At 39.7% G+C, this 25,718-nt stretch overlaps 1 protein-coding gene across 3 annotated transcripts; it reads left to right on the forward strand.

Annotated features, from left to right (window-relative positions):
* Positions 1-296: 296 nt before the first annotated feature.
* LOC140942686 (ral GTPase-activating protein subunit beta-like) lies at positions 297-20,829 on the forward strand. 3 transcript variants are annotated; one of them, XM_073391645.1, is made up of 24 exons: positions 297-412; positions 549-2,045; positions 3,440-3,608; positions 5,852-5,994; positions 6,938-7,035; positions 7,613-7,774; positions 8,111-8,335; positions 9,199-9,360; positions 9,892-10,058; positions 10,656-10,727; positions 11,033-11,072; positions 11,585-11,664; positions 12,009-12,107; positions 12,761-12,842; positions 13,352-13,443; positions 13,811-13,938; positions 14,631-14,718; positions 15,398-15,489; positions 16,030-16,102; positions 17,010-17,186; positions 17,661-18,257; positions 19,119-19,393; positions 19,570-19,686; positions 20,480-20,829. In XM_073391645.1, exons 2-24 carry the CDS (start codon positions 556-558, stop codon positions 20,595-20,597), a joined length of 4,746 nt encoding a protein of 1,581 aa, XP_073247746.1. In that variant the 5' UTR covers positions 297-412; positions 549-555; the 3' UTR covers positions 20,598-20,829. The 3 variants fall into 3 exon arrangements, with proteins under 3 accessions (XP_073247746.1, XP_073247749.1, XP_073247747.1); XM_073391648.1 differs by lacking the exon at positions 19,119-19,393; XM_073391646.1 differs by lacking the exon at positions 8,111-8,335.
* Positions 20,830-25,718: the final 4,889 nt, after the last annotated feature.

Genomic DNA, 25,718 nt, shown 5'->3' on the forward strand with positions numbered 1-25,718 from the left:
ACCTGACATTTTTATAATACCTGTAAGCATTTTCATTGGCTGGAATCGGCTGAAAATAGAACTAACACAAACAAATTCTTACAGTCACGCAATCATGTCGGCCGATACTGCGGTCTAAAGGGTAGACTTTAATAAGCAAAATTTCTTTTGTCCTATTTAAGGTAAAAGCCAAAAATTTTGACGGATTACCCTACGGATTCTAGTGAGGAAGGTCATAAGAAAGGAGAAATTTCTAGCCTATCAGGTCCCGTGATGGTCCCCGTGACGTGACTAGGGTAATGTTGAACAGCGGATGTCCTTTCCAAAAAACAAAATGGCGATGAGATTGGGTTTGTACAGGGGTTAGTGGAGATTATATTCGTGGTCTAAACAGCTCTCCTTTTTTGTAGTTGGAAGCATATACCCGTAACCGGTAGGTTTCCGATGGAAAATCTCCAAACACTTTTTTTTTTGTATTTCCGTTGGTGTGCTTTGCTACACTTGTGGCATTTAAGGTCCCTAAAGTTGCTTGTCATGCTAACTGGTTTGTGTTTCCTTCATTTTCGCAGTTATATCATGTACTCCGAATGGGTTTCTCTTCGTAATACTTTGCAGCGTGACCAAAGTAACAGAAGCGTTTTGCAGAATTTTCCACCATCCGTAGGAAAAGATGTTGCTCACACAGTTGTCAAAACACTCGTCAATTCGGGAACACAAGAGTCTCTTCGTTCAGAGAAAGAAGTGGATTGGATTATGGAAGTTCTGTGTTATGGGTTAACTCTTCAAATGACTGAGAGTGATGGCGAAATAGTTAAGGGTTGTGTCAACATATATCTGGACTGGCTCACAGTTTTGACAAATCCTAAGAATGGAATTCCCGAACCCCTGCTCAAGACCCCGGAGAAATATGCTAAGGCAATTTTCCAACACTTTCGTAACCTTTTTGTGAAAAGAACAGAAGGAAATTTGGCTTTACAAGCCTCGTTATGTATCAGAGTGCTACAAGTGATTCAAGCTACTGCTGCAGAAGCAAAAATGTCGCCTTTAACATGGGAGGCATTGCTAAAGTTTTTGATGATCATAAATGACATGCTTCTTTCACCGCCAAACATATCTGGGGGACTTGCAGAACACTTGTGCGAAAAATTAATTAGTGTTCTGCTTGAAGTATGGCTTTATGCCAGCTGTTATCATTTCCCTGCACCTTCAATGTGGAAAACATTACAAGAACTTTGCATGTCATGGCGACATCACAGTGCAATGATTGATTACTGGAGCAGAACATCTCTCTCTCTTACCAAAAAAGTGATACAATTCATGTATGGCCCTAGCTTCCCTTTGCCTCTGGTACCGACCAAGAAAAGCGATGTCCGACTTCCAGCCAAATTAGCTAACGATTGCCTCATACAGTGCTGGTTCCGAATTCTCCACATCATAGGAAATCCTGTTGACCTCTGCAAGAAGGACGTCATCAGTGCTACACCTAGATTCAAAGAATTTGCTTTGGAAAGTGAAGAAGTTATTTCGCCTGGGGCCCATCCTTGTTTGAAGATGCTTCCACAGAATTTTTTGCAAGCAATGAAAGGTATTGCAGTCCTTATAAATGCCTTCTTGAGCCTAACGACAACAGTGGATGAGCCAGTGAAGCACATACCAATACCGGCACCAACAAAAAGTTCAAGTCCGCCAGCTACCAAGAGGCGTGACCAGAAATCCCAGAGTATTGGTTTGGCTCTAGGTTTAAATGATCTGACAGGGATTGTAAGATCGCAAACAGTCCCATCCAGAAATAGCAGTGGAGCATCATGTACTGGAATACCCCAGCTAGACCCACGTCACACAGAACTAACAAGCATATCCTCAACCTCAATGCTGTTTCCTAGATCAACAGCATCTGATGCAGAAAGGCCATCAGGGGACAGTGTGCTTCATTTGTTTGGAGCATGGCTCTTTGATGCTATATTTGCCAAGATGGACATGCCAGCAAACTTCAAGGCCCTTGGAAAGATCTATGAAGGATTTGTTGGAAATACTGTTCCTGAAATGACAGAGACAGGCCGAGTGGGGTAAGGCTGTGAATTCTTGATTACTTTACATGTACTTCAAAAGCCAATATTGTTTTCCATGCAGACATGTAATGTGATTTTCAATCTTTACCACCCTTATTATTTGATGCTCTTATCTGAGTCAATTTAAATTTTGTAGGTAAAAAAATTAAGGGACCTTTATTGTAGTTAATAGTTCTCAATAATTCCCTTTGCCTCATAGCCATAATAGCCCACGTTTGCTATTAATATTAAAATTCTAACATGACTCTGAGCCTTTCTGGTCATATTTCTATATTTTGTTTGGTTTTCTTTGTGCCCAAGTCTCTTCTTTGAAATGCAAGCCAATGGAGTCATGAAAAAAAACTTAATTTTGTTCCTAAAGCCTCAGAGTCATGTTAGAATATTAATATATCAAACGTGGGTTATTGAGGAATGAATTTCTATTTTCTAATTTCTATTAATGAAGGCAAAAGGTGTATCCATTGAATTTTGTCACTCAGGTGAATTCCCATTAGGGGTTTTTCAGGATCTGGGATCAAGCTTGTATCATTGAAATGGGATGCAGGTTTTGGCAACTTCTTAATTTGAATGTAAATTTAGCGCAAGTCGCAAAACATGTTGAATTTTAATTGAATCCTATGTAAAAACCCTTGTTCCAGTTTTTTCATGTGTGTTTTTCATTCTCCAAAACATAGTTTAATTAAACATGTTTAGTTGTCATGAATGGGACATTAATAGGTACTAAAACCATTGGAACTGTGGGACATGGGAAGAGACTGTTTTGGCTATTGGGTTTGAATAGCTCATAGTTGTACGGCGATTTTGTTACAAATAGTTATTGTGAGTCCTGGGACTAATCTAGGGAAGAATCATGAGTCCCTGTCCATAACAAGTGAGTCCCAGTTCAAAAAAACAAGGAGTCCTAAATTGAAGAATTTAATGCTTGTACTTTTTTGTATTCAGACAGCTAATCTGGAGACCTATGCCGCAAAAAACTCTTTATTACAGTTTACTGAAAAGAGAAATCACACAAACAGGATATTCTACCAAAGAAATCTTCTAATAGATCAATCATTCTTTGTGTCCTATGGAAGCATGCCATGAATTATTTTGAGTCTTTGGGGATTTTTATCCATCAGGGATGTATGATTCAGAGATAAAAAAATCACTGGTTGTACATGTATTAGGGGTCCGTATTTTTGCATATTCAAGTACGTGCGAACAGTCAAACAAAAAGTCTGGAGCAAGGGTAAAAAATGTGGGGTTGCGCTCTTGACGCTACGCTACACTAAATGATTTTGGAAAAAAAAATCTGACTGTTGTGCAGTTTTTTTTGGGGGGACCCTTCTTTAGACCTGAATATGAAATTGTACAGTCATATAACCATGCCTATCTGACTTTGTTGTTTTTAGGCGTGACGTTGTGGGCTATTTCGTGGACAGTAAGTTTGAGCCAGGATGCGCTGAGGCTTATGGTGCTCTTTGCCGCATCTTTTGTTGTCATCGGTCTGATCAAGAGATTAGACCAGTCTATCTCTCCAGATTTTATTTAGCGGTGGCAATTGGACTCCTGTATTCAGAAGTAAGCAGTATTATAGTACAGTTGTTACTAGTAATTTTTGATTGATTGATCGTCTATGTTTTTAAGATTTCCTGGACGTGAAGTGTAGAGTTTTGGTATAACACAAAAAATGTCCTTTTAATCAAGCTTAAAAACTCCTATGATAAAAATAACTTCTATGAGTGGTAAAAAGATGAATGGTTGAAATGTCATGAATTAATTTTTTTACAATTGTCAATTGGTTCTTGACCTGTTTTCTTTGAGTAAATTGAATGGCTGTAAACAGTCTAATGTGTAGGTGCTAGATGTAAGGAGGCTTGCAAAGAGTACTATCCCTTAATTTGAGTATCAGGAGAGGAGCTATTAATGTGGATGGAGTTGTTGTGTGTATTACCGTAGCCTGTAGTAACGCTAATGAGTTCCAAGTTACTTGCAACAGCTCTGTCTGATTGGGTACGTACAGTACATGTAACCTAAATTTGGTTCTGCTTTGAAGAATGTAAAGCTGGCAGTAAGAGTTTTGAACAGTAGCATTAGAATGTTTGTACATAGTGTTACAGGGCTGTCATTAAGCGCCAGTGGCTGGGGATTTCCCCCCTAGGGGGGCACTATAAGGAAGTTTGGGTGTGGGTGCTACCGAGGTCTTCATGTGTACATTGTACATGTGTAAGGGGACCAAAGTTTACCAGCATAATATTCTAATTTGGGTGGAAAAATTGAACAGTATAAAAGTTTCCTGGTGTTAGTGTTACTGAGTTGGTAAAATAATATTAAAGGTAGCCTTGATTTCTGCCACTCTCTCGGTCCTTCCCAAGAAGGAGATGGCTGGATGCGTGAGTGGCCTATCATGTCTGTGACAAAAATTCAAAATTTAATTTATGCATCGTTACCAAACACTGGAAATGGGATGGAACACCTGTGGTGCTTTGCCTCTTGGTCACTTGGTATTGCCATAAAAATCAGCAAAAACACGTACTGGTTTAAGGTGTTGACATTAATCTTGTATAATAATCAGGGAAGTTTGGAGTGAATTTACAGCAGAAATGGACTTCACGGTTGTCTTCGTCACATTAGTTGTCAACAACCATCGTTGCAAACTGGAAATAATAACTGGTAACTCAAAGTCTAAAGGGAAACAAAAAGCAGTTCGAGTAAGGGTGGAGTTCGAGGTATCGGGGTAAATTTCAGTGAAATTTTGATCAAGAGATTCAAAGAAAATTTAGTTCGAGTTTACTTGTATAGCGAGGAATTTGAGTTATCCGAGTTTGAGTTATCGAGGTTCGCTACTGTAATGATCCAGATATGGCTGGTTGAATTTCAAAAACATGCTTACCATTAGCCAACTTCCTTAAGCTAATGCTTTTCTTTTTTCAAACATTTCAGAGGTTTTTAGGCTTAAAACACTCTAAAACACAATTGCACACCACATCAAACAATGCCTTTGCATCCGCCATTTGAATTCTGCTCGGGGAAAATAAATTTATGCTACCTGCTTGATTTGAGCAGGCAACAATCTGGTTTTGTGGTAATTGACAATAGCAAACTCATGCGTCCATCCATCTGTTTTGGGGAGGAGTGCGAGCTCATTTCCTGAACAGTGATTGGCAGTATGGTTTGTTAAGAGTATGGTTTGCTCTCAGGAAGGTCTGATCTATGAGTTGAGATGACTGAAGGTTGTCTGTAATGGTTTAATGCCCAAGTCAATGGTTTCGCTAGCTGTGGTTACTAGGGTCCCATCTATGTAGTATTCTCTTCTCTGTTTGACAGTGTTTTTTTGCTGGAGATGTTTAGGGTCTTGCACTTTGGTATGCCAAGGTTCATTTCCAAGGTGTGACTCCAGTTGGAGAGCTGAGTTATCTTGCTGAAGAGAGATCTTATCAGAAGTCTTTGAAATGATCTTGTATAATTTGGAGTCATCAGCAAAAATTGCTATTTTAGAGTCAAGGAGAAAAACTTTGTGTCTCGCGAAGCCTTGCCACGCTGTTATCTTGCTTGCATGTTCTGATTAATTTACATTGTACCCAGCAACTTCAAATCTTAGTGACAGCCCTACATGTACAATGTACATTATGACTAAGATAAGAACATTAAGGTAAGCAGTTAGAACAAGCATTATTATATTATTACAGTGAGCATTAGAATGTTAATTGTTAAGTCTTAAAACAACTTGGAAGGTGTTATCTTTCCATTTACAGATTGTTGTTAGTCAAATTAATATTTTCCTCAAATATACTCAGTATTTGTTATTGTTCAATCTCTTTCAGTTATGTACAGGTCACGTTCTATGCAGTATACTTCTTAACTCAGCAGATCTCTTGCGAGTTGACCTTCAGGGGGTACAAGTGCTTTTACCACACCTTATCGCTGCTCTTGAGACAGTGCTACCTAGGAAAGAATTTCAACTGAGGTGCAGTATAAGAGCTAATTAAATGAAATGAAGAAATAAAAGATGTGCATTTATAAAATAAACAAAATTCCCTTGTTACTGGTGTATCATTTTGATTGCTGCATTTGTCAACTTGTGGTTCCATAATTACTGTACAATGTTGCATTATTTTTGTCCTTTGGTATAACCCCCATCTTACTGCAAACACAGTCCAGATTAATTAATCATCCTGGTAACCAGACTGCCTGGTAACAAGGGAAACGATTGCTTTTGTTATGGTACAATCACTTTCCTCACATAAGAATATATGTTATTTCCACACAGAGAATGCATAAACCTACAAAAAGGCAGTTTATGAAACTCCATTTTTAAAGGGTGCCTTTCTGTGTAAGGTTTTGACCAATCATAAGGGTTGCAAACAATACCCAAGAAAAGTCTACAATTAATATTTGCTTGTTTTTCACATAGGATTTCTGTTACTTAGACTTTGTCATAAGGAAGTTGTTTAGAAAACAGGAGATTAATATACATGCTGCTTTGCGAAGATTTCATAAAATTTGATGACTGTTTAAACCAATCACAAATTCAGTGAGACAATATAAAAGAAAAGTTTACATCTTTTTGCATTCTGACATTTCAGTGCATGTAGCTAAGGTTTTGTTTTGGAATTCTTTGGTTTGCAAAATGATAACAAGATGATAGCAAAACAGTATCTTCCAAAATCATGTACATGTACTCTACTAATGAAGGTGTGATTTACAGTCAATCCTGTATGTCATGCTTTATCAGCATTTTTCCAAAGATATTTTTGCTCATTTAAGAGTTCTGCATCATTGTACAGTACATTGTAAATAATTATATTGACTCAGAGGTTGAGTTTAAAAACTGTAAAGGTTTGCTACATTATGACTGTAATCACAATTTTTTATCTTGCATAACCTTTTCTCTCACCATGTTCACACAGGTGTAATGTCTCCACCACTGAGCTTCGTAGAGCAGCAATACATCTTCTGTTATCCATGTTGTGCCTTCCACTGCATTTTCAAGATCTCCCTATAAAAGGTGTGAATTATTTTGCAAACACTTCATCACAGACTGCTCTGGTCTGTATGATTTTGTTAAAATTATATTATAAAACAGTTTTGCCTTCAATTTGGCAGCTTAACCTTTTGGCTGCTTCCTGAGTTCACTGTTGCTGATATTCCATTGCTGTCATCCAGAACTATCTCCTTTTCACTGGAGGCAGTGTGGCCGAGTGGTTAGAGTGCTAGTGCTGGACTTGTAATCCGGAAACTCCGAGTTCAAGTCCCACCCTGACCGCTAGCTGGATTTGTTCTTGGTAGACCCAAGTTCAAATCCTTGGCAACGCTTGTAAATAGCCAACTGGTTCGCCTCTTATCAGTTAGGATTCTTAAACATATTCTCTCTCTATTGTTTTTTTTAAATTATTGATTCTGTATCCCTGAGAAGCCCTGTAAGGGGAGTGGATAATTTCAGTATTTATAATTTATTTATTTATAATTTATAACTTATCTTTGTACCTACAGCTGTAATTGAGGATATTCCTTCATTGAGATTGATTAGTACCTTGAGTTAAAGGCTAATTTTTTACTTTTATGTCTATTGTATTTTTTTCTAGACATGACAGCAATGTGGAGAAAGAAAAACTCTGCTGAACAAGACAATCAAGAACCCAAGAAGACACTGACATTCATGTCACTAAAGCCCAGACTCACTAGACTTTTGCTGGAAGCTCTGCAGTGTGAAGCGGACTCTTTTAATGTTCAGATCTTACTGGGAGGTTTGTTGTTGTTTAAGAAAGTTTTAAGTTGGATGTGACAAGGTCTTCTGTACTTTTTTGTGTGCCCTATGAAAAAAAAAATGCTTGTTGCATCCTTATAGACATTGACAAGTGTACAATTACATGCTTATACACTAACAACTCCAACATTTTATATCTAATATTGTCCATCCTTTCCCCTCCGCCTCCTAAAAGACAAGTACTCATTGATTCTGAAATTATCAGGGTTCTAGACCAATCTGCTAATAAGTTCCCTCTGCAGCACAGACTGTATTATGATACGCTATTGGTACTCACATATCTTTTACTATACATTGCATGGCCATTCGTTTTCAGGTGTATCCTTACTAGTCCAAGACAGCGAGATTGCACAGTCCCAAGGGATTGCTTCCCCTAAGCAGGATGATACTTCAGCACTTGTGTCTGATCATCTCCAGGCTCCTCAGGATGCTCGCCGCCGAGCCAGCACTGGTAGCAGCCCAATATCAGAGGCTGGCAGCACTGGTACTTTGGACAGTGTTGGCCAGCTTGGATTCAGTCAGCAGTCTGTGCAGTCAAATGGTATGCATTCATACTTCTTAAATGTGAAAAAATGTTACAAAATAATGTGGAAGCTTAGCAGCTGAGTTACAATACTGTCTTATTGAATGAAGCAGTAAATAATTATTTTTAAGAAAACTGTGGTGCTGTGTCGGTCAGACAGAGTATTGTTAAAATTCGATTTTGTCAACTAGTTAATCTCTTATGAAGCATGGTGTAGCCTGCGAGCATGCAAGCTCTCTGGGGCACTCGGGCGGTGGGACAGGAAAAGGAAGGAGAGCTTGTAACTACGTCTCTGGAATTTGATGTCTGCATCAAAAAGGTCGATGCAAAATGCTGATTGCCTTAGATGACACTACTAATAAGGTCACTACCCTTGGCACCTTTTTTTTTCCAATGTTTTTTTACATTCGCACTCTTTTCTGCTTCATTCTGATTGGCGGAAATCTAACAGCCCAGTTCACAGGGAGCCACTGGGGAATCCATGGTGGGATTCAAATTCTATCTCCATCCTCTTCCTGCCCTGCCACCAGAACGTCCTGGTGAGCTTGATTGCAGGCTAATCATGATTTGTTCATGACGTCTTTCCTTCTCAGTGAATATTGGTCTTCAAAAACACTTCAAACTATACCAGATTCCTCTCCTCCTTTCCAAACCACAGTGTCCTGTTATCTGGAAGCCTGTTCACAATCTAAATTGTGGTCTAGCCAATTCCATATTACAATTGATTAGACCTGGTACTTTTCCCTCCACCACTTTTGACATCCTTCAATTTGGTCTTTTACACCTGTACTTCATGTTCATGTATCTCTGTTAAACTCTGCAATTCTTAACTATTTCTGTACACTGTACTTTATTTTTTTCCTTTCTTTTTTGTTTTGCAGCTGACCTGAGTACAATACAGGGTCTCTTTGTGCAGTTGACACATCTCCTTTGTAATAAACTTGTTGTGATCAGAAGCAGTCGATGGAAATCTGACGTGCACATTACCCTGTCTGCCTTCGAGCTACTTTCTAGTCTTGCTCAACTTAACATGGATCATTTGGGTAAGGAAGATCTCATGTATGTTGTGGCTGAATTTTTATTCCCCCTTGAGTTTTTTTGGGGTATGGTAATGTACATTGTTTGATAATGACTTTGAAACGAAGCAAAAGTGAATTAAAATCGTTTAGAGTAAATAGAAATATTATTATATTATTTCTTGTTTGAGTGTGAAATAGTACGACTTCAGCAAATACAATGGACTGATATTGAGCATGGGTTTTCCTCTTGAAGAAAGCATTTAGAAAAGCATAAGTTATAGCCTGCGTAGCTGGTGGGATTAGCAGGCGGGTGCTGTAGTGTTTTGGCAGCGGAGCCGCATGAAGGTTGGGAGCAAGTTCAAGTGATTTTCCTTCGCAGCTTCGCTGTTTTCGCTTCGCGTGGCGGCTCTGCCGCTAGCCCACGCACAAAAATTTCACCAGCTACGCAGGCTATATAAGTTATATTTTACTATATAGTATAAACCATCCAGCTGCACACTTTTAAAAGCACATGCCTTGGATAAAAATATTGTTGGATGTTTTTTGCTTTTTCAGACCAAGCTGAATGCAAGAGTACAATCCACTGGTTGTGTGATTATGTATCATACCAAGCCAATAAGAAAGCCACACATCACTCACGTGACTTACACTCTATGATAGTTGCTGCATTCAGCTGCCTGCAAACATGGATAACGTCACACCCATGGCTATTGGATAGTCAGGTCTGTATAATCCTTTTACTCGCAAGGCTAGTTTTCCAAACGGAAAGCACAAGAGAAATTCCAATTTAATTTAGTTAAGTAGTGCTAAATAAATAGTTCCATGTCAAAGTACTTTTGGAGGGGTTCGGATAGAAAGTTACATGTAGAATCACCATGTAAAACATGATGAACAGCACCTCTGAAAAGTAGAGTACACTTGCTTTCATTTCAATGGTCATATTATGAAAATTCCATTCCCAGAAGCAAAAGATAGAAACATCGTTTACAGCGACATAAACAGCACCACAGAAAAGAACTGCTCAGTAGATGTCTTTGATCGTCCTTAAAGATTTTATCCACAGAATCAAAAGTTAGAACCATTTTGTACAGCATAGTGAATAGGGGTACAGTACAAAGTACTACTCAGTACCTTCCTTTTGAATCGCTGCACTTCGTTGTTTCGGAAGTTCTGAATTAACCCATGAGAAAGTGTATAGAGAAGTAAAAACACTTGGTGATATTAACTGAATGCGTTGGAAAAAAATTACATACGCAGCTATAGAGGCTTACGGTCATAAAATAGCAGCATCTTAAATGATTTGTTTTTGAACTTTGCAGGGCTGCTTACAAGTTGTCATGGAAGTGGTTGAGCTGGGAATATCAGGAAGCAAGTCCAGAGAAATTCCAAGAGTAAGTAACACAACAAACCAGTGTGGTTTCACTTGCACGTTGAATTTTTGAGGTAAAAAGTTGAGACGGCGCAGGGGTGACAGCACTGGCCTCCCTCCATTTGACACAGAATTCTTGGGTCACAAACGATGCCAACGTAAGTCGATCACAGCTTTCATCAGTTTTGACACAACAATCCTATAAATTTCAGTACCAAAGTTTCTGTAGTGGCCATTGTTTTTCTTGCCTTCAATTTCCCTTTCAAATTGTTAATTTTCTAAAAATTAAGACTGTTCTTACCAACATTTTCTTGCTTCTATCTCAAGGATCATCAGCAAGGAACAGATTTTATCCCTCGGTTAAAAGGTGGGTAAATACCAAGGTTCCACCTCTACTTTTAGCAGTGTCAGCTCAATTTTGTGTATGTTCCCGTATTGATATAAGCAAAGGCCACAGGATTAAGCACGTTTAGGCTTTGCGTAGGCTGGTCAAACTTCTATTCTTCTTCTGGTCAATCTTCCTTTCCTATTTTCAATGGTATCTGCCTTACGAAACAGTGAGGCTCAAAGGAAAACAAAATTAAGTAGTTTTAAAATCATCATGCGATTTGTTACTGATAATTGTGGAACAAAAGGAGAAATCTCTACACTGTACGAATTGGAAGTAAATCCCGCCGAGCGGTGAACATGCCGGAAACAGTGCACTGATAAAATCATAACTTCCTCTGACTTCAAAGAATGGAGTGCTGTCCGCTCAGATGCTTTTAGCGGGAATTATTTGTAGGTATCATAGGATCTCGAATAAGTAACTAGAACGCGTCCTGTGTGGGAAAAACGTCCAGCTTTATATTTCAGTAATGGTTGTACTCCTCCTTGCAGGTGACAAAGAACTAAAACCAGTTTCGTTCAGAGTGAGAGAAGCAGCTGAAGGCCTCTTGACTGTCATAATGGAACACTTGGTATGTCATCCAGGTATTAATGGTGTTCACAGTCGAAAGGATGGTGACTGTTAAAAATTTCCATATGAGCGCAGGTTACCCATGTTGGAAGCATGTTGAACCTAGGGTAGACCAATGCCAGTTCATTACACAGTTATCCCAGTATTCACTAATACGGAGGCGCTGTGAAGACCTAAACCCAGACCTTCAGATATGAAGTGAAGCTCGCTGCCTCTCCCACATTCCTCGATGAGGGGATAGTGTGAACTCTTTCAGATAAATTTATTAGTGGGAGAAATGCTATTGTGCTTTGACCAATCAGTTTGTAATGAGAAACAGGTCAGACTCTTCTTTTAATTCAACAGGGAGCTTTCCCTTCACCTTGTGGTCCAGCCTCGTTATCATCTCTCCTGGACGAAGACTGGGTTTTGGATCACGTGCAGCCAGCCGATGGCTCAACAAAGGTCAGGACAAGACTAGCCCTTAAATAGTTGAGATAACGTACTGTATTATGTCACGAAAAACAAAAAAAGCAAAACTTTTATTATACAGCAACCATCTATAACCTGCATCCTGCGCAGCGTCCGCACCAAATTTAATGTGAGTTTTGAGCTGTCTTGCGTCCTCGCCATCTTTGTTTGTTTCCTACCTTTTGCACCACTTCATTTACCCGCGCTTTTCTCCTTTGCACAAATTCCAGTACTTATTAACGTTTGGTGCCAGCGACATGTTTGTCGTCCTTGTAACCCGTTCATTTTTCCCGCGCTTTTATTTCTTTGCACACAGGTATTGAGTACTTGACGTTTGGCGCCGGTAACGTGTTTTCCCGCCTGTTATACAACAGTTCTGCCCTTTCCCGCGCTTGGCTCCAGTTCATTTTTCCCGCGCTTTTCTCTTTGTTTTCCAGCCTGCTTAACGACGCTACTATCCTCTCGCCCTCTTGGCACCAGTTCATTTTTCCGGTACTTTTCTCCTTGCTTTCTCGCCTGCCTATCAACGGTTCTGTCTTCTCCCACGCTTGGCACCAAACGAGCGTCAGACTCATATTATTTTTCTTACTGTTTATTCGCAAGTATTCGCAAGTGTTTCACATGTTACGTGTTTTATTTTTCATCAGACGCCCCGCAAATTCCAATACTTTGTAATCCAGGATAGCAGTATCATGTTAGGATTGTTAGAAGAATCCCTAAAGCACAAAGGTAAGCTTTTCTTTCGTTCAGCTTGCATCACTCAGAGTTATTCATTGCAGGATACATGATTGTTTTAAGCCTTTTCCACCATAAATGCAGTCGTATAGGGAGACTAAATCTTTGCTTGCCTTTTGAGTTGAATGCCCTGGGTCCCAGTTTGCTGAGTTTGTGACAAGCCCCTTAGATATCACTGGCTTTGAACTAGATGGCTTAATTTTTGTTCCTGTTTACTGCTACACGCAAGACAAATTTGATCTGATAAAGAATTATAACTGTACCACAAAACAACGATGTCCATTGAATATGCTAGCAAGGTTACCGTTGCCATAAAATAAATGAGCCACGGCAAGCATCGCATTCTTTTAAGAAAATAATCAACAAACCCATTGATTTTAAGCAATTTTCATCAATTCTAAACCCCGTGCAGAAACAAAAGAGATCGACGGTGTGACCCGGCCTCTCTATAAGCTTTATTTTACACTAACTTGATAACGTCAATATGTATTTTTTTCTGTTAGACCCTTTACCGACCTTGTCAGCAGTTATCCGTGGTCCCACTGGCCGTTATGTATGGACCATGCAGTTAAGACAGTTTTCGCGACAGAAAAATGTACAGTACTTCATGTTCAATGTTTATTCAATTAATCCTTTTATTCTGCTCCATGAGAAATATCTGCACTTTGATTGGCTTAGAGCAGTGGTATTTCAGCTTAATTCAGCCGATGTAAACGTTTGTCCAGTGAAATCAGCCTTGTTTAAGATGACGGTTGAAGAACTGAATTTTTCTATTATTTTTCTTACTACTTCTTCTCATTCTGGATAGGTTTTAACCTTTTGAGTGCTAAAACCAATCTGCAGCTAGTTGACGACCTTTTTGTTAAGGGGCTAAAAAGTCCTTGCTCTCAGATATCGGTACGGCGAACAATTTTCTTTGGAAATGCTTTAGTATTGTAGTAAATTTGCTTCTTTCTCCTTAGGAACTGATTGAGGCGCACCTTAAGGACCCAGGACGCCCTTCACCAGACAAGACCCAACCTCGACCGCGCCCGAACATAAAACACCGGGCCTTCCCTGAAGCAGTGGATACAGTGCCTCTCACGAAAGCGTTAGTAAATTTGTTTTTGTTTTTCTTCTTTTGCAACATCCGTCCTATTTCCTCCAATTTTTCCTTTAGCTTTGTACGTGCCTTATAACCTGCGTTGCAGCTGGTTCACCCATCGTCTAAACCATTGACCCATACCGACAGTGTAAAGTGTCTGCATCGCAAGCTAGTGCCTTATCTCATTTGGAACCCTTTTGCTTAAACAGAGACCCGACGTTGTTATCAGGCCGGTATCACATGCATAGTACGGGTGGATAGAGAAAAAGAAGGTTCGGTTTGGGAAAAAACGGTGACGTTTGCTATGACCAACAGCTCTAAATCCTTTTCAAAAAGCGCTGTATGACTTTGTTTTAATGAAAGTTCTCTCCAACTTTGCAGGACCGCAGAGGAAATTCGAGCGTACGTTTTTTTTTCCTTTAGCAAATAACGTACGATCCAGGCGTGTTTTCCCCCTTCCCATGAAAGACATAAAACATATTTAGAGAGGTCATGAACCCAGGCTATTCGGCAAATTATATAAAAACACGGTTGGTGTTGTTTGTGTGAGTAGGGAGCGGGGACTGTAACTAGTGGCCGGACTAGTCATTTTATGAGCTTTAAAACACCTGTTTCACATATTTCCATTTCCATCCGTTGCCAAACGATTTCCGTCTAGTGTTATTTTTGTTAATGTAATACCTTTTTTCTTTTTCTAGAGATCGAAGTATACCAGAACTGGATGACATTTTAGATTCTAAACTCAGTGAAGTGCAGGACCATATGCGAGCACTTATGCAGAAGCAGGTCTATAATTACTCCCAACTTCCGTGTCTTTATGTCCGGTCCTCACTAGCGACGCGAGAATAAGTATAAGAGTAAGCATATCGCAAGCCTATGCATGAGAATGAGAAGCTTATGCGGTAGAGCAAGGACGGCCTTGACACAAGTATAAGCATAAGAAGAACGAAAGGGCTCGATTTTCTTGTGTTCACCCATATGCTTATGTCCTTATATCTACCCCCCCTCCCCCCCCCCCCCCCCACACACACACCCGTCCTCACTAGTATAGAAGCTCCTCGTGGTCATGATTATCTCGCTCAGTAGTGTGGACCATGCTATGCTTATGTTTGCGTCACTTGTGAGGACCGGGCTTTACTCATCCTTTTCCTCAACCTCGGCCCTAGTGCTAAATTGGAGTGAATAGCCCTCGGGACGAGGTGAAATCTTGAGTCGCTCAGTATTTCCATACCTGTGTTCTTCGTTTGCTTATGATATAGGGCTCGTTTTTTCACTATTGGATGATTTTGCTGTTTATCTCGACCTTATACTGCTGTCTTCATCATTCGCCCGATGAAGAACAGCATTACAACGGGACGCGTTGCGGTCAATAATGAAATGATTGTTGTGAGGAAAGCAACAAATGAGCCCTATCTTATACATACCACAATAAAATGTCTGTCATGATGTTGTTTTTGATTAATAGTTGGAGCATGAAACAGTGGCGCAAGCAAAGTTAAAAGAGGGAAAATCAAAAGTGAAATTCGCTGATGACGATGCAGGAATAAAACCACCCCAGTAAGTAACAGGGTGATGAATCCTTCTGTGTTTGAATGGTCTTACTGTGAATCCTCTATAAAGGCCACCTCTCAGATTTATATCTCCCCTTTAATAAGTCTCTCTCCCCGCCCCCCCCCCCCCCACCCCCCTTTAAGAAAAGAAAGTTATTAAGGCCCTTCACTCCTTTAAGATCCTCTCCCCTCTCCCCTCATTTTTAACAACCAAATCAATAAATGATAGAGTGAGCGCAATGTTTCGCTAAATCAAATACCCCCCCCCCCCCCCGCCTCTTAAGTAAGCCAGTGATCTCTGAAAAGCCCCCTCCATCGTGCTTGAAATAAATAATCCCCTCAAAAGGGTAATTGATGATTTACTGTATTTGAAGCCGTTATCTTCGTCGTCACGCATCGTCCTTCTCTTTGAATGGCTAAAGAAGTGTTGCTCGACGAGGTTGCTTACGGACTTTAGAATATTATCAGGTGATTTTTTGTTACCTTCAACCTGGTCGTTATTTCGATTCACTTGACTTAATTTTGCACTTCTCTTTGTGTTTTTCAGACCATGTAAGGAGTTTAGTCCATCTCGTCTTTTGCTTTCCCATCTTGGTTTACTGTCCATCGAAGGACTAATGGTAAAGCAATACTGCTATTCTGTTTGCGCTTTTTTAAAGGGATCTTGTCAGCCGTACTTGCTGTTTTTGGCAATAATATAACAATATTTTATAAATTAAAATTTATAAATTGTAATATAAACCTACAAAGAAGGAGAAAATTCAGAACGAGGTCATTGAACTCAGTATAGAAAGCAAATTTAAATAAGTTTTCAGTTCCCTCTTAAACATCTAAACAGAAATTGATCATCTGGTTTTAGTAAAGCTCGTTCCAAAGTCTTGGAGTTGTAATCACAGTACGTTTTTAGGATAGACTTCCGTTCATCTAACAGTTATAGCGGACCCGAACGCAGTTAGTCTCTGGTTACTCTACATTTCGGTTGGAAAAGTGACGAAAAACAAAAGCAACCTCGTTCCAGGGGTTATCGTTGTCCTCTTCTGTTTCAAGGGGAAGAAAGACAAACAACCCAGGGGATAAGGGTGCTAAAGAAGGCACATAGCACTGAAGACAAAGGAATGGTACCGCTATGGCCCCTCCCCCCACCCCACCCTGGTCAAATTTGTTTTGTGGGGAACAGAAATGATCCAGCCGGACTAGGGGGAGTATTTGTAGTTACCAGTGCTTTCAAGAGCTTTATCTTGAAACTAGACATGGGAAAGTCCATCTTTCTCAACATTTTTGTTCAAGATTGAACGTTATGTACAGTCTCAGTCAAAATTGTTGGGACACTTAACTGTCTTCTTACCCTCCCAATGCTGGTGTCCAACATTTGGTGAGTTAACTGCGATGAACAACATTGGGAGGACAAGGAGACGGGCCAGAAGTAAAAACAGCACTGGGTGGAAGTGTTCCAACTATTTTTGTCTGAGACTACAGCCTTCTCCCTTGAGTTGATGCATTTGTGACATATCTTTCTTTCTTTTGTAGGGTAATCCATTGCGTCCATTCGAGGACGCGAGCCTGCTTGCACTGAATTCCACGTCCAGCGGATTCTCTCAAGCTCTGAAGGAACTTGATCACGTGTCTACGCGAACACAGGATACAGTTTATGTGTTTTACGTGAAAGCGGAACAAACAGACGCACATGAAATCATAGAAAACCAGGTGAGTATAATATCTGCCATATTTACTGGAATGAACGAACCTTATTGGTGATATTCGACGCAAAGTGTCCTCATGAATAGCATTCACCGAAGATTCTGTCAAATATGAAGTTATATGAAAATAACGAACGACCGAGCCTGTCATCGGCGTTCTAATTAAACAACATTTGTCAGTAAGAGAGACTTGCCGGTTAGAAACAAAATAAGGAATAATGATGGAACATCTTAAAGTGTAGGGAATGCCGTTTACACGAAAAACGTTTGCAAACACTTGACATGGAGTAAATTTGTTGTGCTGTTGTTGGCCTTTATGTTGTATAACTCTATAACAAACACGAGATAATTTTGGCTCTATTACGACCTTGTCTTCCCGTCTTTGTCGGATCATGGTGAACTGAAGATTAAACTTAAAGTACATTATGTATAAAACACATGCTCATATAATTTTTCAAACATTTCCTTGTATTCCCAACAGATTGGTTCCTGTAAGCACTCCAAGGCATTCCGTGAGTTTCTACTCTCCTTAGGATGGCTAGTCGATATAGACTCGCACTCGGGCTGGTCAGGGAACATTAAGCAGTGCTGGAGCCGAGTCAGTAGTGTATCTACCTTGCGCCCTGCGGAGTCCAGCTATTTACAGTCCTCTCATAGCGTGTCAACTCTCACGGGCAGCGAAGAACAGGAGGTGTCTGGGAGCGACAGTGATCGATATGCGTCTTGTCGCGAGAGTTTTGATAGTGAAGCATCGCCGAGCAGCGGGAAGGATTCTCCAGCCGTGAATTCTTCTCCTTCTCATCCTCCGATTGAAACCAAGCTGGTTGATGAGATTCTTTACTACGCAGATGTAAGCTGTGAGGTTGCGTTTATCATGCCGTCTCTCCTGCCGCGGTACCAGAAGTTTCGGTGCATTGCAGAACATCTGGAGAGCTTCAAGGAGGAAGTAGAGCCCATGCCGCGAAGAAGGACTCGGTCAGGCAGCACTGGGAGCCTGGAAGGAAGTAGTATTGGGAGCCAGTTGGATATCAAAAGCAAGATATCCCGTCAGGCCTCCGAAGGGATGACTATACACGAGGTATATGAGAGCCAGTGATACTTTGCCTTACTTATATAAACTACTTGTCATTGTAGAAAGAAGTAATGGGGAGGAAATCGATGCGCCATTTGCACGATGGCGACATTTTACTACTACGACCAGAATCCTTTACGTTTTTCCTTTCATATTTAAATTTGGTAATCCCTGCGAGGTTTACAAAACAAAAGCACCTATTTGCACAAGAAAGCAAAACCCTGAAGGATTCGTGTCGTAGTAGTAAAATGACGCCATCGTGCAAATGGCCTATTGTCAGTGTCATTCCATTATATTATATTAAGCGGCAAAAGTAATGTATATAAATGAAATTTCCTTCCAAAAAGCGGGGCGAAGTTAAGGACTAGCTCTTTCCATAAACTAACAGAAGGTTTTGTAAACAGTTTAGCTGATGCTAGTATTATTTTAAAGTTAAAGTCAATTATCCGCGAAACTAACCCGAAAAAATCCAGCCAATAGCGATAATTCGCATCAACGTAATATACCAACCACTGGCACTTTTGCTCCTTGGACAAAAACAAAAAAATCGCACTTTTTTTTTAGTGTAAATGCATTTAGCATAAAGCTATCAATATAGGACACCACTATGTTTACGTCTCCCAATGGAGACGGGACCGCCATTTAACGTGGCCATCCAAGTCACTTGAAGGTCTCGCCGTCTGCAGGGCAAAGACAGTATCTTTATTGCTCAGTTATTTTATAAACCTGAGAGCTGGTCCGGTCCCAGGGGTAGAACCCGTGACCTCCCGCCCTGCAGTCAAGCGTTCTATCGACTGAACTAGTCCTGTCGCGGTGAAAGGGTTATTATCGTTTAAGTCAACGCCAAGACGCTCTCTGTGGTTTCAGAACCGTGCCATGTCACGTCTTGGTAACGAACTCCCACTAGAGAGTCGACCGCTGTCCAGGTTGAGCACGCACAACACCTCGTCCGAGACAAACGTAGTGGTGGCCTGGCTCGAGCGGTTTGAAGATCATGCCCAGTTCCCTGTGGACGAGCTGCTGATGGAATTTGATCTCAGTCAGAATGTGGGACACAGCTTGCGTGAGAAAGACACCGTGGTTATTTTTATACATCACCTGAGAAGTGGGCTATACCGCATCCATATCAGGTCCACAATCAGGTACATCAGTCTTATCTCTTTTTTACTTTTACTTTGTAAGTTTTTCTTAAGGACGACAGCCTTCCAAAATACCGTGATATTATTCATAAAGCCTACATTATTCAATCATGTTTCTTAACTTTCAGTGTGTTTTTTCCAGCCCGCCTTAATCTAAAGATAATTGGTCATTTTTTTAGGTCCCCTATCGGTGGGCCCTTGGTGGACGGTATGGTAGTGAGCCGCAGGACACTGGGCACCATGGTACGGCAGACCGCTATCAATATATGCCGTAGGCGCAGACTGGAAATTGACTCGTAAGTGATGTTTCTTTTGAGAGTGTTAAAGTTGCCTTACGCTATCTAAGTTGGAACTTTGTTTGCTGTGTTCTGTAGCTTCTTTGAAACCCTCATTAAGGAGAAAGGGAGAGAACACTTTTTATTCACACCCACAAAATGGGTGATTCCCACTCTCGCTTGGTTCTAATTGCCTTTACTAACAACTAGTTCAGGGAGTGGAGATAATGCCATGGGGGGTGAAAATATTGCGATTGTCGGGCTTCGTCTTCTTGTCCCTTCTTTCGTCACGAGTGCCCCCAACAGACTGATGCGAAAAGGTCTGAAGACATCAGTCACCTCTCATCTTATTACTAGCTAATAGTTCGTTAAGATACCAGAGAAAATCACGACAACTAGTGCAAGGTAAGAAGTTCGGAAACTGAAGACAACCTCGTTAACGTGAAGCGATCGATTTTTTTCATTTTTTCATTTTTAATCATGAAAACTGCTAAATCGTACTCTCGGAGGAGTGTGCTATCCGTTATACACCCGAATACCTCGAAGATAGTTTTGAAATCTCGTCTGTGCGTCATTTTTTATCCTGCTACTTGGAGGTGCGTGGATAGTGATTGAAAACCAGTGAAACACTCCTTCTCGTGTTAAATACATTAAAAACTAAAAGTGAATCACGATCAATTCCCCGCGGATTTCATTTTTCCCGCTCTTAGTAGCAGTTAAACCTTTTTCGCGCACTTCGCAATGGGGCAACTTTTCCCACACTAGCGCTGATGGCGAAACGACCCCTTTTGACCTTTTGTTTTAACGCTTACAGGTATTCCCCGCCTCAAGTTTGTCGTAAACTGAAGATTCAAGATATCGTCAAGAAATATCGTCATGAACGATCTGTTCCTGATTTTTACGTATCGCTCTTTTCAAATGATGCGAAGTAAATTGCAGACATGTTTTCAAAGTTGAAACTTTAAAAATTCTCAATTTTAATTCATAAATACAAAATTAAGCTACATGGAAAGACTTCACTTGCATACACTAAGGTACTTGTACAACATATAAAGAGTATCACATAAAAGGTGCCGTTCAATAACTTTCATTAGTTTGAAGTGCATCTCAAATCTCAAATTTTAAACACTACCAAAGTGTTTTAGTTGCAACTTTACTCTAGGAATTAAGAGGCTGTCCGCGTAAGAACCGATAAGGCAAATTTCGGTCTATCACAGATTGCCCTGGTTTTCCCAGTGGAAGATAACTATCCTATCCCCTGAAGAAATATCACATTTATTTGGACCAACTCAATTTTTTCTCTATATTACAAGAAGATTTTCTCGGTCACCTAAAACTGGCCAGTTTGCCTTCGGAATTGGTGCGATTTTGGTGAAACTTTAGGGCTCTTGAAAACCTACCTTACAAAGCCGAATACGCTGATTATTTTACACACAAAAGTTTTAACTCTGGTTAATAGTTTCAAGGTTTTATGGTTGCATTCTGTGAAAAGTTGGCTGAGATATGATTTTTTTAAAATGACCTTTAATTTGCTCAGAAGGAAAAGTAATTTGCATAACTACAGTTGAACGGTAATTTCGCAAAAGTGGCACCTGACCCAGACTCAAGTCTATGATAAAACAGAAGTACTAAGACCAGTCTACTTCTTAATGCAATAAAATTTGTGGGCACTCTTCTTTGCGTGCTGTACAAAGTTCCGTTAATGTTCCAAAATTCGCCATTTTGACAGCAAAGCTGGAATTGTAACGGTCTGCATCGGATCGACTAATTTCCACAGCTTTAACGTTTCTAGTTATCACCAAATGTCATTAGACCCTTTAAATGTGTTGAACTTTCGAAAACATGTAAAGAAAACTTGGTAATCGCTTTTTCTTCGTTGTTTTTCTTGTCGACGATGAACTTGACTTCATTCTCGTATGCAAATTAGCCTTAGATGCGTCGTTTCAACAAATTGACAGGAAATATAATACTTGTATTTTGTATTTTTAAGGGGAAAGTATTTCTTCTTTTCACGGAAAAAAACGAACGATATATGACTTAGAATCCCCTTAGGTCTGTTTCTTTTACGAGGAAGAAGCAGCAGAAGAAGATATGTTTACGCGAATTAAAATAATTTAATTACTGTGGCCCGTCACGCATTCCCCCAGAGTGACCGTATATCGATCAGTTCTTTTATCTTATATCTTTTTTGAAGTGATAGTTATTGATAATCATACAATTTAATCACTGTTAATTCCGATTCTTTACTAGGTGCTAGGTTTTTTGTAACGGGGGCCATTATCGCGAGTGCCGAAGGCACAAGCCTTGTAGGTGAGTCTGGGGTTATCCTCCCCCAAAAAATTTTCAAATTTGGGGGCTCCGAAATGCTATTTTTAGCACTTGTCATGAGATATGTCTCCGAAAAATCAAATCACTATAATAAAAATAACTGAATCTAAAGAAAACAAATCCATCTACCACGTTGAACTGGCTAGATTGATCTTCCTTTGACATGCACATAGGTTGAAAACTTCTGATTGAGGGTGTTGTTATCTATCAATTACTCTTCAGCGATTCCTGCAACAAGATTTTGTCCTTGTCTTTTTCCACCTTGTCTTCTTGCAGCAGATCTCTATGGTCAAGTTCAATTTATATTCAAGTTCATTACATTGGTTATTCCGTCCATTGCCTGTAATTAAACTTAGAACTATGTTTAGGTGTTGACTCAAACGGGCCTAGGGTCCAACAAGGGCTGGCAATAGGTGAGCACGGAATTGGAACGGTGGTGGGGGGAACTCCCTATGATAGCCTATACGGGGAGGCTCCGCCCGAAAGGGGTATCTTTTTCAGGCTTCAGGTATATGAAAGGGTAGGCATTTCACTAGATGAAGTATATGAAAGGGCGAGTGCGCTTATTGCAGCCTTAGCAGCATCTTTGGCGGTTCTTAAAGAAAAAGGAACAAAGTTTAAGAATTTAAGGAAAAAGTAGAAGGACGTAATTTTTCAGAAATGAATATATACAGGAGAAATTTTACCCCTTTAAGTATAAATGCTTGTAAAAGTACAGGTGGAACCGGGGGGAGAGAGGGTGGATGGTAAAGTAGGTTAAAAATGGAAAGATAGGAGGAGCACTTTGATGGAGCACATTGTTCAAGAGGGTATAAATACAAAAAAAACCCAGCAATCTGGAGGCATTTTTGAAGGCTTAATAAAAACGTTATCAAAACAAGAAAAACAGAAAAATCTTGTCCAATAAACCTCTCCGGCAAAGGTGTGGACATGGTTGCTGACTGCTCAATCGTACTCTTCTCGACCCTTTGGCGTCAATTTTTTTCACGTTTCTTGCGACGGGAGGAGCAAATCGGCTATATAAAGTTGAACTGAACATTCTGGTACTTTTAAGTCTCACTAACTGTTACAAAACCAGAGACATGTTTTAAACATTGCTTATTAGGCCATCCCAATAAAATGTTTCGTTTCCCATCGCCCTCCCTCTCGTGAAGGTGGGTCGGTCGGTCGGGCAAAAAAAAAAAGAAAAAAAAAAGGAATGAACACATGATTGCATATTAAATCTCACGTTCAGTCTGCAAGATAAAATCAGATGGTAAAAGATGTATCTTAACAGGACTATCAAATGTCTAAAACGGTTACAAAAAAGAAGTATCGATGATAATTTCAGATAATTGGTGTTAATAAGACAAGATCGTGCGCTTGTACATTAAAGTACTTGCTTCTTTACAAGTGATTCTGGGATTTTTTTTTTTTTTTTTTTTTTTACTTTTCCAAACAAATGGGTCGGTCGGGCGATGGGAAACGAAGCATTAAATTGGGATGGCCTTCAGTTAAAAGAAAATTTTATTGTAAGAATGAAATACTTTTTATACACGTCTCCAGGACATTCCTCTTAGAAAATGTCAGGGGCGGGAAAGCCCTGAGGATGAGGTTGAATCCTGACTCCGTGTAGAAAGTTCTTTCTTTTTTTCCCATTTATAATGCTCTTCAAACAATCACCAGAAAACTATCTTTTATAACACACGGATTAACCTTTATGTAGAGTATTTTAAAGGTAAGAATTGATTAGGGCAAGATGCACGGCTGTCAAAAAATAGAAATAAATAAACTATCTTTGCAAGCTCAAATAACCTGGAAACGAACATCAGAAAACATCGCAAGATAAAATGTTAAATAGAGAAATTAGAATATCTCTGTACGTTTGGAAATTTTTTGCATGAAGAAGAAAAAATAATGATACTTACATGATGCAGCAAAACTTTGAATTATTTCGCTCAGTAGTTGTTATTTCCACAGTAGTTTTTTTTCGCCAGTATGATCCAGAGTGTGACCGGGGTATTGACAAGACCTTAGGCTCGATTTCCGCAGTCTCCAGGTCCTTTGGGGGCTCATTTTCCAGCACAGCGGCCTATAATTGAGCCTAACAAGACCTTGGCGCTCGCAAAAAACCTGCCAAGTAGGTGCCTGTGCCTTGGGCAAATTGTCATTTTAGTGTTAGCCTGTGTACACACCGCCCCCCACCCCTTGGCCCCTTCTCCGATTTTTCCTAAGGGGAGGGGGGGTCTGTACAATTTCAGTTCCGAATACGTACCAAACCTCTACTCTCGCTAAAATGAATTCATTCAGTCTTTGACTTTGCTACACTTAGACAAGTGACAGCTGGCTAAGTGAGACGTAATATCATTCATGCACTCTGCGACCAACACATTTCCCTCCACACCCCTAATGGGACCACACGGAAAGAACAGCTTGATCATATGAAATAGACGAATAAGCCATTTTTCACAATTGATCTCTTCGGCGATTTCATTGACATGATTATATTTGAAACTGGCACCTGTTACATTATAATTCAATTAGATTGAAACCAAAACAAGATCATCTTGGGAATACGGATGTTATACCCCAACAAAAACTAAAAACTGAGATAATCCCTTTTGCGTATATTCACTGAAAAAAGAAACTATTTTTCTCGTTTCATTCTGCTACCGATAAACGCTTTAAAGATCTTTGAATGAATCTGAAATTTACAGCTAATTTGCCTTTTGCAAAGCTATACATGGATTTTCTCTTAAAAAAAACTTTTTAAGATAGAAAAAGTGTGGGGCATTTTTTTTTATCATAGTGCCGTGTACAAAGATCTGATAAGCAAAAAAGAGTGCCCACAAATTTTATTGTGCTGATAAGAGGACTTACCTTGCAAGTTAACCATGTTAACTCTTATCTTTTATTATTATCAATAACTATCATTTTAAAAAAGATGATAATATAATAAAATTGATCGATACAACGCTATTGTTTTCTAACCGACCGCCCCTCTTTAGGAATGCGTGACAGGCCACAGTAATTGAATTATTTTAAGCCACGCAAACATATATCGATCATGATATATTATTCAGCTGCTTCTTCCTCGTTAAAAAAAAAAAAAAAAACAGACCTTAAGGGGATTCTAAGTGATGGTTCGTGTTTTTCTGTGGAAAGGAGAGTTATTTTTGCCCTCAGAAATGTGAAATGTAAGGATTATGTTTCATGTCAAGTTGTTGAAACGACGCATCTAAGGCTAATTTGCATACGGAAAGTGAAGTCACGTTCACCGTCGACAAGAAAAACAACGAAGAAAAAGCGATTACTAAGTTTTCTCCACATGTTTTCGAAAGTCCAACATTTAAAGGGTCTAATGACAGTTAGTGATAACTAGAAACGTTAAAGCTGTGGAAATTAGTCGATCCGATGCAGACCGTTACAATTCCAACTTTGCTGTCAAAATGGCGAATTTTGGAACATTAACGGAACTTTGTACAGCACGCAAAGAAGAGTGCCCACAAATTTTATTGCATTAAGAAGTAGACTGGTCTTAGTACTTCTGTTTTATCATAGACTTGAGTCTGGGTCAGGTGCCACTTTTGCGAAATTACCGTTCAACTGTAGTTATGCAAATTACTTTTCCTTCTGAGCAAATTAAAGGTCATTTAAAAAAAATCATATCTCAGCCAACTTTTCACAGAATGCAACCATAAAACCTTGAAACTATTAACCAGAGTTAAAACTTTTGTGTGTAAAAT

This window comes from Porites lutea, chromosome 7 (assembly GCF_958299795.1).
Source record: "Porites lutea chromosome 7, jaPorLute2.1, whole genome shotgun sequence".
NCBI lineage: Eukaryota > Metazoa > Cnidaria > Anthozoa > Scleractinia > Poritidae > Porites > Porites lutea.